The sequence below is a fragment of the Nyctereutes procyonoides genome, unplaced genomic scaffold, assembly GCF_905146905.1.
Source record: "Nyctereutes procyonoides isolate TBG_1078 unplaced genomic scaffold, NYPRO_anot_genome, whole genome shotgun sequence".
NCBI lineage: Eukaryota > Metazoa > Chordata > Mammalia > Carnivora > Canidae > Nyctereutes > Nyctereutes procyonoides.
In genome coordinates, this window is record NW_026575144.1 from 9,424,111 (window position 1) to 9,441,614 (window position 17,504).

A 17,504-nucleotide genomic window follows, 5' to 3' on the forward strand; every position below is an offset into this window, starting at 1 on the left:
GAATGGCATCCCTGTCTTTCTTCTGAAATAGCTTCCATCAGGTTAGCCTGCTATACTCAATAGGGCAAATCAAAACTAACAGGCAGAAAACCAAATAAGACAGCAACAAAGTACCTCAGCCATTGAACAAGAAATATATACAAAATAATTCTAGGAAATTATCATTTTCACAATATTTCAGCATGGGACCTTCTCTGTGATTTAGAAGCAAGGATATATTTATTTGCTATTAGGATCAGAAAGAAGAACAAAATGTAGAGCCAAATGGCCATTGGGGAAGAGGGGAAAGGCCTCAGTGAAATCTGATGCCAATTTATATGGAGGATGGAGCCAAATGGACTTGGGAAAAAAAAATGTATTTACTAGCATTTCCCATAGTCCAAGTTACTTAGGAGCTTAGCCAAGGCCTATTTTTAGTATTCTACTATATCTTTTGAATGAAGTTGGGTCTTATGATGTGGCCCTGATCATGCTTAGATAGAGCAAACTCCCAAGCAAAATTCTCTTCGTAATATATATGTTTATCTCTGCATTTCCAGCAGAAGGGGATTCTGAATTCAGTTTTGCTCCTTAAATCAAAACTCCTAACCTTAGTTGAGAACCAAGAGATGCTTCCTGCCCATAAGCCGGACTCCCCTACAGTGGGAGGCAGAGGGGCCACCCTAGGGTGTTCCACAAGCGCTCCTTAAGCTGCTGACGGTTTTCTGCAGACACCAGCCCAGCCCTACAGGAGAGGCCCGGGAGTGGGCGAAAGCTCAGTTTCCACCGCAGGCAAGCCAGGCTCCTTGCCCACAGGGCTGGTCTCCAGCAGGACACCTGGGGCTACAGCCTCCGGGTTATACATTAACCTCCTGCCCCGACCGATCAGGACAGCTTAGAAGAAGTCTTTTCCGGCCTTCGAACTGCCAAAGACGACGCCGAAGTCGGCCAACCGGGCGGGGCTGTCTTCCCACCGCAGGCACTGCCACCTCTGCCCTAGAGCCGGAGCTCAGCGTCCCCAGGCTCGGTCACCCCAGCCGACCGAGCAGGGCCCTCCTCCGCAACTCGACTTCGGCCAGCAGCGCGCCTCCATCCGCGCCCGCATCCAGCCCCCGCGCCCCGAGTCCCCCGCCCCCGCCGGGCCTTCGGGATCCGAGGACCCGCCGCGAGCTGCGCGCGCACGCGCTGCCCTGGCGGGGGCCGGGCCTCGCCCCCCTCTCCTCCTCCTCCTCCTCCTCCCCCTCCTCCTCCTCCTCGCGGTCCGCGCCGGGCCCGGCGGGGGGCGGGGGGCGGGGGCGGAGGCCGTGCGCCTGCGCGGAGCCGGCAGTCCGGCAGGGCCGCAGCCGCGGGGTGGCCGGCGGTTGCCGTGGGGACGGCGGGCCCCTCCCTTCTCCGGTCCCCCGCCCCGAGCCGATCCCGCCGAGGCGCCGAGGACGACCCCGGCCCTCCCCTCCCGCCCGCCGGGCCCGAGCTGCAGCCGGTGACCCGGCGAGAGGCGGTGCCGCTCCCAAGATGTCGCAGACGGCCATGTCCGAAACCTACGGTACGAGGCCGGCGGGGCGCGGGGCCGGGGCGCGGCGGGGACGGGGGGCGCGGGGCCGGGGGCCGGGGGCGCCGGCCGGGCGGTGTGGAGCCCACTTACGTGAGCTGCTTTTTCAAGTTTTCTCCTGTTTTTCCCCGCGCTCACACCAGTAGGGTTTTCCCTTTCTTGGTCCAGTTTCATTAGCTCAGGGTTTGGGAAGCCAGTTCAGGACTTTGCTCTGCGCTGTTGTCCCCAACGAGGGATGGGAAGGACTTAGGGCGACGCCTGCATTCCTGTGTGCTCCTCGGATATTCCAGCTTGACCTTTCCTGGTTTGGAATTCCTTTCTTTGCCCTGGGATTACAATGAGAAGTAATCGATAGACTAATAATCCATGGCTTCCTGCGGAGACCTCTTGCCTCCTTTATTTCTGTTTCTCAATCTCTCGGGCTTTTAGTCCTTTCTGGGTTGCATTATGGCTATTTATAAATGTGCCTTTTTAAAACCATAAACACCCTGGAAGCAGAGCTCTGTTTAATCTTTGCTTCCCCTAAAGGGGTCTCCACAGATAATTTTTCGAGTAATCGAAAGCCTTTCCACTTCATAGACCGTTTTTGGGTTTGTGTTGTTTTAGCCCTGCGAGGTAAAAAATAAATAATATCGTACATGTCTCCTTTGCCAGGCTTGAGATGTTTACCAGTCACTAATCACTTGTTCAGATGTGTGCATTCTCAGATTAACCCCTAGATTGGGAGTTTTACAATCCCAGGGAGAGGTTCAAGTTCAAAAGTATGTACGTGAACTTAGATCACTCGTGCTGGCCTGCTGCTCTGGCAACATAGGTGGAAGGGCCTGATGGAGCAGGCAGGGTGCTGGGAGGCACTGTCAGTGCTGCAGGCGACACAACAGGCGTGGTTCTGGTCTCATGGAGCATGCAGTCTAGTGGAGGATACAGAGCTAATGCCATCGTGATACTACAGAATGAGTAGTTAAAGCTCCAGGCTGGAGTTCTGAAGGAGTGTGCTCTAGGAAAGTATGTTGGAAGGAAACCTGGCTCAGACTGGGGAGCCCAGGAGGTAGTTAGTAGCTGGTCAGCAGAGCAGAACAGCAGATGCCCAGGCCTGGATGGGAGAGAGGTGGAGTTCCAACATGGGGAGCCTAAACAGTGGAGCAGGGGTGAGGGTGTGGTGGAGAGGGCCTTTGGCAGGTTTCCACCTTTCTCCTCAGAGATATGAGGTCACAGCGCATGTGCTTCACCTTCAGCCCCTCCTATGACTTGTGTTTGCCCCGTTTTTGGGGCTACTTGGGGCATTACATCTATTCCTAGAAGGCTTGGGAAATCCTCCAGGAAGTCCATGGTGCTTTAAGTGTTGTCAGAGCTGCAAATGGTCCTGTGCATCCACGTGGTCTGCTTCTTCCCTTAGATAACCACGGAGATTTTGTGAAGAAGATACATTTCTCTAGCAATTTTTTGGCTGTACTTTTGCTTTTCTTTATTTTCAAGTGCTCCTTACCCCCTACGCTTTATTTCTTGAACCTGGATAAGTAGCATTAGATAGGGGTGAAAAGTCAAAATAAAACCAAATGGGGATAATAAGTTAGTAAGGAAGGACTTGAGTTTAGGAGTCCTTTTCATTCGTCTAGTATGAAATAACCTTGAGTTTAGGAGTCCTTTTCATTTGTCTAGTATGAAATAACCTTGATAAAATACTGCATATCTCTGCTTCACTTTAGACACAGTTAATTGAACTTTTGAGCATCACAGATTAACTGATTAAATGATGTTCAAAAGGCTTTCACCAATAGTATTCTAATGTCATGATACTTCCCAAATATGTTTTTGCTGTTTTTACTCACAATTTCATCTTTTCTCTCGTAGAGGCAATTAGAGAAAACTAATGGAATAGAAAATTCGTTTTTGAAACAGCAAAAGTAGCAGTTGAAATTGTGAACCTAAAATAAGAATCAACCAAAAGTCCTAAACTGTCACCTTCGTTTATCATTGACTGTATTTGCACAGCATTGTTCCCCAAAAGTAAAACAATCAGGTTCCGGCTTCCAGACATTTACCTCTTTGATAGCTAGTAAAGGAATGTGTGCCTAACCTTTAAACTCCTTCGTGCTCTACGCTCTTTTTTCTCCTCCAGAAAAGGAGTCTCTGTGTAGCTTGACAGGGATAGGATGAAAAAGAGCCAGTGCTTACACAGAGTACCACTAATTAGCTACATCTACTTGCTTTTTAGCATATTAAGGCAATGTTTCACCTTCCATAGACTGAGTAGTTTTTAACATTTTGCTGCCCTGAAACCAATACCACATACTGTATATAATATTGAATACTGTATATAACATTGTAATACAAAATTGAAATTTTAAACAGGTTTCAGATTGAAACCCTGGATTTTAATATCTCTAAACTGAAACAGTGTTTCCCAAATATTGTTAGATTTACAGCATTCTTAAAGCCTTGACCAGTTAGTATGGCTTATAACTTCCTGAGGAACTCCAACCATCCAAGACTTGGGAAGTCAGAAATCGGCTGTAACTAATGCCTAACACCAAGACTTGTGAGACAGAATTAACAAACTGAATAGGTAGTACCAAGCAGTAATGATCAGAAAGGAGCTAAAAAATAAGTGGTGCCTGAAATGCCAGAAAAAAAAATAATAAGGAGTAAAGCAGTATACCACTGAGGAAACATCTAAGATAAATTTCTACACTTTGGAGTTCATGGTTTCTATAGTAAATACAGTTTGTGAAACAGAAACATTACAAATTCTTAGTCTTATGCTGATTTTTTATTACAATTAGTCTTACTATTTTTGTGCCTTATTTTTTTTTTAAGATTTTATTTATTTATTTATTCATGAGAGAGACAGACAGAGAGGCAGAGACACAGGCAGAGGGAGAAGCAGGCTCCATGCAGGGAGCCTGACATGGGACTCGATCCCAGGTCTCCAGGACCATGCCCCGGGCTGAAGGCGGCGCTAAACCGCTGAGCCACCCGGGCTGCCCTTGTGCCTTACTTTAAAAGCACAGTATTAAAATATTTACCACCTAATTTGGAGAATTATCAAGATATCTTCTTTTAAAAATATATCATTATAGACTTTGTTGGTTGAATTGTATCTCCCAAAAGGCATATTTAGGTCCTAACCCCAAGGACCTGTGAATGTGTCCTTATTTGGAAATAGACATAATGTAATCAGGTTAAGACGGGTCCTATTGGATAAGGGTAGGCCCTAATCCAGTGACTGATATTCTTATAAAATGAGAGAAATCTGCATAGATAATGCAGAGAGAATGGGATACAAAGATGCAGGCTGAGATTGGAGTGATGTATCTACAAGCCAAGAATCACCAAGAATCACCGGCAACCACCAGAAGCTAGAAAGGCAAGGAAGGATCCTTTCCTGGAGCCTCTGGGAAAGCATGGCCCTACTGACCCCTGATTTTGGACTTTTAGCCTCTAGAACTGTTAGACAATAAATTTCTCTAGTTTTAAACCATCCAGTCTGTGGTATTTTGTTATGGCAGCCCCAGAAAACTAATACATAGGCTTTGGTAGTTAGAATATGATTCATGGAGAAATTGGGGCTTATTAGGAGAGGTAGAGTAAGGAGGTTATTTCAGGCAAAGGAAATAACATCTCTAAAGTTATGTGGTACCAATAAAGTATAAAATAACTTACTGTTAGAGAAATCACCAAGATAACCGTTACCTTGTTAATTTCTTGAAAGAGGGGCATCTGGGTGGCTCAGTTGGTTAAGTATCTGCCTTTGGCCTGGGTCATGATCCCAGGGTCCTGGGATCAATCCCCACATTGGGCTCCCTCCTCATCAGGGAATTTGCTTCTTTCTCTGTGTGTGTGTGTGTGTGTGTGTGTGTGTGTGTGTGTATGTGTGTATGTGTGTATGCATGCTTTCTGTCTGTGTGCTCTCTCTCAAAATCTTTTTAAAAATTTTTGTAATGCTCTCTCAAATAAATAAAATCTTTAAAAAAATTTTTGTAAAAGGGCATGTAAACAAGGTTAATGAAGGAAGCATATAACATCAGGATAAAGGACATTTCTATAAATTGAATACATTTATTATGTTTAATGTTTGTATTTTTCTTTTTCTCATTTGCTGAAAATTGGTGAACATTTTAAGAACCAGAGTTTGGGGAACACTACACCAGTGGGTCTGGAACTGATGGGCCTCTGAGCCCCCTGGTGTGTGAAGGTATGGGTTCTGATACAGTAGATGTGGAATGGATGGAGGTTCCACACCTGATCAGCTCCCAGGCCAGACAGGTACTGTTTGTTGGTTCAGGGCCCTATACTGTACAATGGCTCCAATACCATAGACTTTTGAAAACATTGTTCTTTAGAAAAGTAAAAGTTTGTGATAATTTTTCATGGTCATTTAAACTATAAAGCATTTCAGTCCTTACCTATGAATGTCTCACTCCTAAACCTTTATTTCTAGTCACATTCACTCAGGTTTAATATCTTATTCCATTTGGATGGCCTGGGGTATCCTAACACAATGTGTCCCAGACCCAACTGATTACCTACTACTCCCCAACCTTCTATTTGTCTGATGTATCCATTTGCCTAAGGAGAAAGTCCATTTTTAATTCTTCATCATCCTGTCTCCTGAGTCCAGTTGGTTTCTGTCTTTTTAAACTGACCCCTTAACATAGTTCAAGCTACCATTTACCCTATAAGAGACAAGGGAAGATGACGTTGGGGTCAGATTAGTGGATTATAAGGAAAAAAAACCCATCATCCCAAGGTTCTTCATCACAGTGACTTGAGCAGCGATGCTAGTTGCTACCACTCGTGGCATGGCAGCCGTGTAACTGCTTAAGCAGCATCAATAGTTGGCATGAACTCACTGGGCAAGGATGGACTTGGTGGTTTCTGGTAGGGGTGTGTTGGAAGGGGTCTTGGTCAAATTTATTTGGGGACCCAGACTATTGGTAACATGTGCCACAGCTTCATAGGAATATCATAATGATTTAAGTAAATGGTTGTGCTCCTTGAAAGATGATTATGTGTCAGCATAAATGTGCACTTTACTTCTAATAATAATAATGGTAAGATCTCCTTTGTTAAGGACCATGTCGCCAATGTTTTTTGAAAAGTAACTTGCAACTTTGGGCCCTTTGTATGAACTAGCTATTATAGAATTCTTTTGTAAGGTTCAATAATATAGTGGTCACTTGTACCTGTATATAAGCAAGCTAGTGTGTTGATGTTCTTTGCTCTGAATATTTCTTTGGAATAAGAAGAAAGCTGATATTTCTTGAATTTCTTCTCATAAACCATCCCCTAGAGATTGGTTAAACTGCTGTCATGGATTTTTTTCCCCCATTCCTGAAAACTCCGTTAGGATACATGCCAGTGAAAATAGTTTGAGGAAAAACCTTTGAATCCTCTGTGTTCTGTAATGCTTGTCTCTGTCCCTGCTTCTCTATCAGTCTCATCTTGATAAAGGACTACGTTCTATATGTTTGAAAAATACATTTTTTTTGCTTCTCTGTAGCTGTATGATTTAAAAGCTAAAATGACATGTAAGGTATGGATAAAGTAAGACAAGTGTAATGAATGGCACTATAACACATTAATGAAATAAGCACTGTATAGCTACAGATTTTCTTCCTTTGTAATCCCCCTCAAAGCTTTCCAAACCAAAATAAGTTTATGTTGAAGAGATTTGACCAACAGAAATGAATCCCATAATGATGGCTGTGATACCTGGAGAAAGAATGCTTTGTGGCTGTGCCCTATGCTACTCAGAATGGTAAACTCTTGTATGGCAATACTTAGTTATGTCAGTCTTTTGTTTCTGTTTCTCTTATGTGCTGTGTCTTTGGCATTTAAGTCTTCAGAGCAGCTAACAATATTTAGATATGGAGCTAGGGTACACTATTCATAAAATGCTAATAAATTATGAACGAGTGGATGTATTGTAGAGGTTTGTAATTTTTCAAATATGAAATTTTAATCATGCAGAAAAAAATTGGGAACTTAAAAACAAAGTATTTTTCTCTCTTGTGTTATAATTTAAAATATATATGTAGTGTGCTCCCTTAGTTTTAATACCATTTTTCTTGTTCATTAGCTTCTGCTTATTATTATAGGAGCCCTCATAAAATGAGTACTACATCTTTGCCCTGCCTGTGGGGACTTTGCATATTTTAAGTTTTATTTTTAACTCTCTACACCCAGCGTGGGCCTTGAACCCACAACCCTGAGATCAGGAGTCACATGCTTTACTGACTGAGCCAGCCAGACACCTAGGGACTTTACATATCTATTTTATAATTTGGTCATATCTCAGTTATGACAAAGAACATTTTTCTTTCAAGATGAGACCATAAGCCCTTTAAAAGCAGTGGACTGCTAGGGTGACATTCTGTCCCTGGTGCTGTGAATGGTTTCTGGACACAGCCTCAGGGACTGCTGAAAGCACTGTTGATTCCATTTGAGGGTGGTGTTTTTCTTCTAAGTTATAGAATATGAAACGAAAGGCCAGGTTAATAGAAAACCCCACTTTAAATTTTTTTTTTTTTAACTTTTATTTATTTATGATAGTCACAGAGAGAGAGAGAGAGGCAGAGAGAGAAGCAGGCTCTATGCACCGGGAGCCCGACGCGGGATTCGATCCCGGGTCTCCAGGATCGCGCCCTGGGCCAAAGGCAGGCGCCAAACCGCTGCGCCACCCAGGGATCCCCGAAAACCCCACTTTAAGGCATAGTTTTCTTTATGGTAGAAGTCAATTTATACATTGTGTGTAGTGTAATTGCAGCTCTAATTAAAACCTCTTCCACAGACCACATTTGCTTGAATTAAAGAGGTCACACAATACATCCTTTAGGAAATAGATTTTCCTTCTGAGACTTCGATACCTAAATCAGTTCACAGTGCATGGGAGCAGAGACTTGTGGAGGTACTTTCACTGCTTTCTGGAGTTGAAGGGCCTGACTGCTGCCCACTTAAATGTACCTAAGGAGAGAACATGGTGATCAAGTGGAAGTTGGTCAACTATGGAAGTAAATAAGCTTTGAAGGCAGGTGTATCCATCAAGCACTTTGGAGGAGGAGACTGGCACCCTACGCAGTAGCTAGGGGGCTTTTAGGGGCCAAAGTAACCCTATTGTGGCGGCTGATGTATCAGATGATTTGAATCTGTGGTCACTACACATTCAAATGTCTGGCATTTGGTAGTTACCAAGTAAACAGTGGTTAAATGAACGCCTCTTTTTCTAAGTCCCTCTTACTTAACAACCTCCTCTTTGTAAATTGATTCTATGTGACTAAGAATAAAATAATTTTTAAAATTAACAATTTCTGTTTAATAGATAATAGGTGATTAGTTCTTTGGTCATTTTATCAGGTAGAAAGCTTCTGGCTGCAAGTGGCAGAAAACCCAACTCAAAATGCTATAGGTAATATGAAAAGAGTTTTTTTTCCAAATAACTATAGATGAGGAGGTTTCAGGGTTGGCGATTCAGAAGCTCAGCTGTGTCAGCTAGGACCTAAATGCTTCCCATCTCTCTCCTCCAGCTGGCACTGTTGTTCTCATCCCCCTCAGAGTCATAAAATGACTACTCTTTGTAATCATTGTGTGCTTTCTTACAATATCCATGGGGAAAAAATGAGTTCTTCCCTGCATTTATGGAGTCAAAGTCCTTCCTCTCCATCTGGTGGGCCATGTTGGGTCAAGAGCCTGACCCTGGACCAATTATGTGGCCAAGGTAATACTTCGCACTTTGTAGCTTATTAAGTTTGTATGTATTTCTGATTGAGTCTCTGGCTCAGAATGACCATAATTGGCTTAAATAGCCAAAGTCTGTCTCCAGTTTTAGGGTCATGTCTACCTGTTACTTTGGCTTCTTGGGGAGTAGCTGTTAGGCAGAATATTTACTACCACAGTGCCTACTACATTCTCCAGAAAATGTAAGCTACAATTCAGTTTCAATCGTTTGTTCCAGGCAGTGATCTTCCTGAAGATGATGGACTTAAATGTTCTTCAAGGCCTTTGCTTCTCCAGTGAGGAAGTAGTGAGAGAAAGCAGCATAGTAGTAGAGAGAGCATGGTGTCTGTCTATGTCGGCCATATGCACACACATTAGAATCCCTTGTCTTCTTAGAAAAATTGAAATTTCTCTTGTCATTTTGCAAACAGGGTAACTTACACTTGTTTTTAGTTCTTATTTGGTGAATGTGCTAAAAATACTTGGTGTTTTGAAGACTGACATTCCTTTTCTTTTTTTTTTTTAAGATTTTACTTATTCTTGATAGAAAGAGAGAGTCAGAGACACAGACAGATGGAGAAGCAGGCTCCACGCTGGGAGCCTGACATGGGACTCGATCCTGGATCTCCAGGATCACACCCTGGGCCAAAGGCAGGCGCTAAACCGCTGAGCCACCGAGGCTGTCCCTGACATTCCTTTTCAGAGTCACTGTGACCATGGTAATACTTTGGGAGCAAATGGAAGTTGGCTATTTGGTGCCCATTGCTATTTTTCCACTTCTCATATATTAGCACCTTGAGTAACTTGTCATAAATATGTACATAACATAGGATACTACACCTTTATAAGAATAAAGTCCATATTGATATTAAGGTGTCTTTTGTTATTATGCAAATAAGATCCTTTAAATGTTTACAACTATAAAAGCATTATGAGTTAGAGTATTTCCTCTGGTGTGTATTATATAATAACAAAGTTCACTTTCCCTATTACGTTTTCCCAAGAACGGTATTATTTCTAGCTATTGCATGACTAAAGAAGCTTGTTGGTTGTGTATTAGTTGAGGATTCTTCTGGTATTAACCTATTGTTCTGTTTCCATGATTATACCCGGAAATTTTTCCTCATTGGTGTCCCAAGGCTGAATGCTAACTCTTACTCTAGATAAAGGGTGAAGTTAGAATAGTGTACACAGAGTACTTTGTGTCCAGTGTCTCGGATCCTCCCTGGGGCCCACTTTTGGGTGAGGAAACAGAGGTTTGGTACTCTGCCTCAAGTCCCAAAACTGGGAGATGGAGAGCCAGAATTTGGAATCAGCTTTGCCTTGCATCACATTCTCAAGGGCAGTCAGGTTTTTAACTCTGCTTCTCTGTCTTATACAGAAATCTCCTCCATAAAACCTCGGGTCAGTGGTGACCCAGAAGAAACATTCCCACTGGATGTCATTACTCTAGCGCATGTTCTAGACAACCAAAGTCTGTCTCCAGTTTTGGAGTCATGTCTATGGGACATTTAATATGAGTCAAAATCTTTCTCTGAACTCAGCATAAAGGGGGGGAGTAGCAGGGACCAAAGCTCGTACCTCCCAAACTAATGCAGAAGACCTTTAACATTTACAAGGGATGCTTTCACAGATCTGTGTAATCTCTAAAATTTCAAATACTGTAGTATTTAAGTCTGGCTCAGAGTCAGACAGTTCAGAAAGACAGTATTTTGTATATGTATTCTCAAACAACCGTTCAACTTCTCTCTTTGAATTACACTAGTTATAGTGTTCTCGGAAACATTTCACAAACCACTTGTCCTTCTTAATATAATTTTATTCTCTTGTATCAAAATCAAATGGAACATCCTACTCTTTGAAGTATCCAAAACTTGCCCACTTAAGGGTGATTGTTTTTATTAGGTCTCTTTGTGTGCACTGCCCTGGCCATTGACTTCTTTTTTTGGACAGTTTTCCACTTTAGGAGAATTACTTCTTTTTTGTATGTGATTATATCATGTAGAAAGCAACTGAGAACTTGCAGTTTCGAGGGCGGGTGGCTGGCTAGACTCACTCACCTGCTAACTACTTGTGTCTACACACCTGACCCATAGTAGGTTTGATCCAGGTGAGTTCTTCAGCAAAATCACAGATTCTGTTCCAGACCTTGAGCAGTCATTGGAGTCTGTGCTGCAAATGTGAAATCCACAGATGTCACAGATCCTCTCTGCTGGCATTTCATCGAGGCTCGGGCAGGCCAGTGGAGTCCTAAAGTTAGGCCTTGTTGTCTTTCCCACCTGCCTTTCCTCATTTTACCTGCCCTCCACAGGTCACATGTTCTTCCGCTGCCCAAACCATCTCCCTCTCCTAGGCTAACATGTCACCAAGCTCTTTGGAGCTTAATTCCTCTCTGACCAGTGTACCAGAACATTTTTTTTTCTTTGAAGTGTTTGCCGTCTTATGTTCTGAGCTCCTTCTCATTGCTGTTACTTGCTGATCTTGGGGTTATTCCTTATTCTACACGTTCACCTGGCAGAGGATCTTACCCTCCGCTCCAGCTCCTCCCTGCTCCTGGGTGACTACTGTATCCATGCAGAGAAGCCAGTCAGCAGCTTAGTATCTGGTTCCTAATTTCATCTCTAGGCACCTTCTCTTCTGCCCCTACCCAAGGTACTTACTTCCCTGGCTGGTCAAATGTCCCATTCTGCTCACTCCCACCCAGTCTTCACTAGAACTGGAGCCTCCTGGGTACCACCCCCCACCTTCTGTCAGGTGATGAGCTGCTCCCTCTCCAGAGAGGACACCATCAGCCTTTCCTTCCGCCTCTTCCTTCTTTGTCCTTCAGCTGTACGTGCTTTGCAAATTCCCATCCCTGGCTTCCCAACCTGTCTTGCCTGCTGCTGTACAGACAGAGCTCTTTCCATTAAGTTCGCTATGGATTTATGGTCTGCCCTCAAGGGACACTCAGTAGTGCTTAGCTATCCTCTCTCTTATCCTGGTCATCCTGCCCTTTCGCTCCATCTGCTGTTTTAAGCCATCACTAATCTGTTCAAGCCAGTTTTCTCATGTCCAGCATGATAGGAAAGAAGAACATGCTCTGCTGAGGAAACTACCTCTCTTCCCCTTCCCTTCTCCAGCCTATGAAGTTACTTACCTCCACACTCATCCTTGATCCTTCTCTTAGGGTGTTGGAGGAAAGGAGGCCTCTCTTCTTCTAAGACCAGTCCCTGCCTTCCTCTTTGGACCTCATCCCTCAAGTTTTCAGACTTAACCACCAACCATCCTTTCTTTTGCTCCTGGTAACTTCCATTTTGTTTGCCTTACACTCTAATTCCCCTGAACACCCCACCTCTTCTTTCCATTACAGCCAAGCTTCTTGTAAGGATTGTCAGTACTTTTTATCTGTAGCATCCTGCTTCTTAAATCTTCAGCTGGCTGATTTTGCTGCCACCTCAGGTGAGGATGAATTCACACCACATTCTTCTGCAAGGAAATGAAACATGGAAGGAATCCTGCAGTCAAGGCCACCCACCTTTGCCTCCTTTCTGACCTTTGGAAATCTTAAAAGCCAGGCCACTGTTCATGGGAGAAACTAGGATGGCAAAGGCCATCTTGTCTACTCACTATGACCTAATCTTCTGGAAGATTCAAGGTCGTCATTGATAATCAATTGCTGAACAGCTTTACTGTGCTATTCAGGTCCCTTTCTGGCTTGTTTCCTGGTCAGTAGTTGCCTTTGCTGTCAGCGTTTGTCATTGTACCCGTAGCTTACAGTCCTAAGTACATGCTTCTCATCTGCTATGGTCTGGGGAGTTAGACGTTCCTTGAAATGAATGTAAAGACAAATCAGTAAGTTCCAAATGAATGAGGTTTCTCCCGTAGACTTAATCTTTTGGCTGTGTTAGCTGTTTCATTTAGCTTGGAGCCCATTTGTTCCTGCTCTGTATTGCCTGTGTTCCTGAATGGTTGACTTTTAAGTAGAAACTGATTTCTATTTATTTGATACTTTTCCTATTATCTCATTTAAATTTCTCATGAAAAATTAAAAGCACATTAGTAGCATATATTCATTTTAGATTTTGTATTTTGGGATATGGTCTTTCCCCACCTTCAAGCTTAATTCATGCTGAGGAAACCCTCATCAGGTGAATGCAGTCATCATAAATTGGATGCAAAATACCTGTATAATGAAACCACACTAAATCTGATATAAGTATACATAATTATTTAACTAGTTTGCATTAGGTTATCTTCTTATACACTTATACAATCTAGTTTTCCTGCCTTACTCTGTAATATGGTTATTTACCGGCTTCCAAACCCTTTCATGACTGTTAAGCACTGTACACTTGACATATGAAACATATGCTTTATATCTGATGTATGTCATTCAACTTCAAGCAAGGAAAGAGAAAAAGAAAATAAAGCCCACAGATTATAAAAACAAAGTAAGTCAGTAGAATCAACACACATGCTACCATACCCACAGCGATGGGGGCATGAGGCCAGCAAACCTCAAATGCTCCCTCTCTGAAGACAGAACATCAGGCTGTCTTCTTGACCCCTGGTTTGAAGATGAATGCATGGGGCTTCCGTCTCCTGGCACTCAGCTACAAGGAGGTGTGTGAACTCTGAATCCCCTCATAAATGAGGGGTATCAACTAAAACTCATAGAGTTGGATTCTTCTCACATATAAGGAATAGTTCATCAGCCATTATGGTGCTTGGTTTTGTCAGTGTTAGCCAAGTACAGATGTCTCCAGACAGAAAATAGCATACTGGACAGCTTAGCTTCTTACCTGCCCTCCTTCCTTCTTGAAGCACATGCTTTGGTAATCTTCCAATGTAGGACTGTGCCTAGTAAACCTACAGAGTCATTGTTTGATACTATCACCTATTTTTAAATTTTTATAAAGCTTTTTATTTTGAGATAATTATAGATTCACATACAGTTTTAAGAAAAAATAGATCTTATGTACCTGTTTTCCCTACTGGTAACATCATGCAGAACTCTCATAAAACTCTGCTACCAGAGGGGATCCCTGGGTGGCACAGTGGTTTGGCGCCTGCCTTTGTCCCAGGGTGCGATCCTGGAGACCCGGGATCGAGTCTCACGTCGGTACTCTCGGTGCATGGAGCCTGCTTCTCCCTCTGCCTGTGTCTCTGCCTCTCTGCCTCTCTCTCTCTGTGACTATCATAAATAAATAAATTGGAAAAAAAAAAAAAAAACAAACTCTGCTACCAGAATATCGATGTTGCCACAGCTGCAGAAACAGAACATTTCTGTCACCACAAAGATCTCTCCTCTTGCCCTTTTATAGGCACACACTCTTCCTTTCTACCCCCACCCCTCCGTAGACCCGAGCAACTACTAATCTGTTCTTCATTTCTATAATCTTGCCATTTCACCAATGAGTGTTCTTAAATGGAATCATGCATTGCATAATCTTTTGAGTTTGATTGTTTCTCTGGAGATTCCTCCAAGTTGCTTCAAATACCGACAGTTCATTCCTTTTTTCTGCTCAGTAGGATTCCTTGGTATGAGTGTACTAGAGTTGGTTCACCTGTTGAAGAGCATATGGGTTGTTTCCAGTTTGGGGCTACTGTGAATAAAACTACTATAAATGTTAGTGTACAGAGTCTTTTGTGAACATAAAAATTTTTCTGGGATAAATGCCTAGGAGTGCAATTGCTGAGTCATATGGTAGTTGCATGTTTAGTTTTTTTAAGAAACTGCTGAACTATTTTCCAAAAGTATATTTCTACCAGCAGTGTGTAAGTGATATGATTTCTGAGCATCCTTGCCATCATTTGGTGTTGTCACTATTTTTTATTGTAGCCATTCTGGTAGGTATATAGTGATTTCTCATTATGGTTTTAATTTGTATTTCCCTGATTATTGGCTAATGATGTTAAACATATTTTCACATGTTTATTTGCCATTTGCCTATGTTTTTCAATGACTGTCTTTCCATGTCATGACCATTTTCCAGTTGGATTGTTTCAGTTTACACTGTGGAGTTTTGAGGGTTTTTTTTAAATGTATATAATCTAGATGCTAGTTCTTTGCTGGATATATATATATATTTTTTCAGTCTTTCCTTCCACTCTGTAGCTTATCTTTTCATTCTCCTAACAAAATTTTCTCTCTTCTTTTTTTAAGATTTATTTATTTATTTGAGAGCGAGCACATGAGCAGGATATAGAGTGGGAGAGGGAAAGAGAATCTCAAACAGACTGTGCCAACCACGGAGCCTGATGTGGGGCTTGATTTCATGACCCCAAGATCATGACCTAAGACAAAACCACGAGGTAAATGCCTAACTGATGGTGCCACCCAGGTGCCCCCAAAATTTTCTACAAAGCAAAAATTTTCAATTTTGATGAAGTCCAGTTTATCAGTTCTATCAGTTCTTCTTTCTCTGGCTTGTTTTTAGAGTCAAGTCTAAGAAATCTTTGCTTTTCCATAAATCTTAAAGAATTTCCCCTAATTTTCCCAAAAATTTTATAGTATAATGTTTTACCTTTAAGTCTCTGATGTATATTGAGTTAACTTTGCATAAGATATGAGTCCCATGTCATTTTTTCCCCGTATACATGTCCAATTGGTGCAGCACCACTTGTTGAGAAGGCTAACTTTCTGGTGTTGAATTGTTTTTGCAGTTTTAAAATCTGTTGGTTGACTTAGTGTAGGTCTTCTGGGTTCTTTGTTCTATTGATCTATGTGTCTTTACGTGTCAATATCATACAGACATGATTGCTGTAGCTACATAAGTCTTTAAGTCAGGTAAAGTGATTCCTTCTACTTTATTCTTCTTTTTCAAAACTGTTTTAGCTATTCTAGTTCCTTTGCCTTTCCATAAACTTTAGAATAAGCTTGTCTATACCAAAAAGCCTTGTCGGAATTGTAATAGAAACTTTAGGGACACCTGGGTGGCTCGCGGTTGAGCATCTGCCTTTGGCCTGGGGCATGATCCTGGAGTCCAGGATTGAGTCCCACATCGGGCTCCTTGCATGGAACCTGCTTCTCCCTCTGCCTGTGTCTGTGCCCCTCTCTCTGTGTCTCTCATGAATAAATAAATAAAATCTTAAAAAAAAGAGAAACTTTATAAATATCTGTCAGTTTGCAGAGGATTGACATCTTTACTATTTCTAGTCTTCTGATCCATGAGTACAATATATCTCTCCCTTTATTTAGATTTTCTTTGTTTTTTTTTCCATCAGTAATGTGTACTTATTAGCATAGAAGTTCTTCTCATATTTTGTTAGATTGACACCTAAGTATGTTTTTTGAGTGACTGTGAGTGGCATTACATTTTTAATTTTGATGCCCATATATTTGTTGCTAGTATTAGAAATACAGTTGGTTTTTGTATTCTCTGATCTTTACCTTAATGAATTCACTTATTCTTTGGAGGAGATTTTTTACTTTGTTTTGTTTTTGAGATTCCTTGAATTTTCTTTGTATACAGTCATATATCACCTGCCAATATGAACAGTTTTATTTCATCCTTTGTGATCTGTGTGCCTTTGTTTCCTTTTCATGTCTTATTGTGCTGTCTGGAACTTCCTATGTGGTACTAAATAATAGTGGTGAGAGCTGACATCCTTACTATGTTCCCAGTCTTAGGGAGAAAGTAGTCCTTCATGAATCTTAAGTATAAGGTTAGCTGTTCAATTTTTAAAATATTCTTTATTGAGTTGAGGAAGTTCCCCTCTATTTTTTGTGGGGGGGGGGAGTTTTATTACAAGCAAGTGTTGACTCTTGTGAAATGCCTTTTCTGTACCAATTGATGAGTCATCTGACTTTTCTTTCTTAGTCTATTAATAGTGACATTGATTTTGAAACATTGAGCCAGCCTTTCATCCCTGAAATAAAGCCCACTTGGTCATATGTATAATTGTATTTATGTTTATAAATATAAATACTACTCAATTCTATTTGCTAGTATTTTATTAAGTATTCATGAGAGATATTGTTCTGTAGTTTGTTTTGTTTCAGTACTGTCTTCTGGTTTGGTGTCAGTATAATAATAAATATAAGTATGTAAATAAAAATTTATAATATTTTATGCTATAATATGCAATTACATATTTAGAAATATGTATTTAATATATACTTACGTTAATATATTACATAGAATATATAAAACATATTTAGTATGTTAAATATATAACATTAAAATATTTAAATAAATAAAAATATATAATAAATCAGGTAATAATAAATATCAGCTTCCTAAAATGACTTAGGAAGGGTTCCCTTATCTATTTTCTC

General features: G+C 41.6%; 1 protein-coding gene across 2 annotated transcripts in view; it reads left to right on the forward strand.

The window, feature by feature from the left end:
* Positions 1 to 1,256: 1,256 nt before the first annotated feature.
* Positions 1,257 to 17,504, forward strand: part of RAB4A (RAB4A, member RAS oncogene family) — a 51,679-nt gene continuing 35,431 nt past the window's right edge. Inside the window, exon 1 of one of the 2 annotated variants that reach the window (XM_055308879.1) lies at positions 1,257 to 1,522. In XM_055308879.1, coding sequence (XP_055164854.1) covers positions 1,492 to 1,522 — 31 coding nt within the window. In that variant the 5' untranslated portion in view covers positions 1,257 to 1,491. The remainder of the gene's footprint in view (positions 1,523 to 17,504) is intronic. The other variant, XM_055308882.1, reaches the window with a different exon arrangement.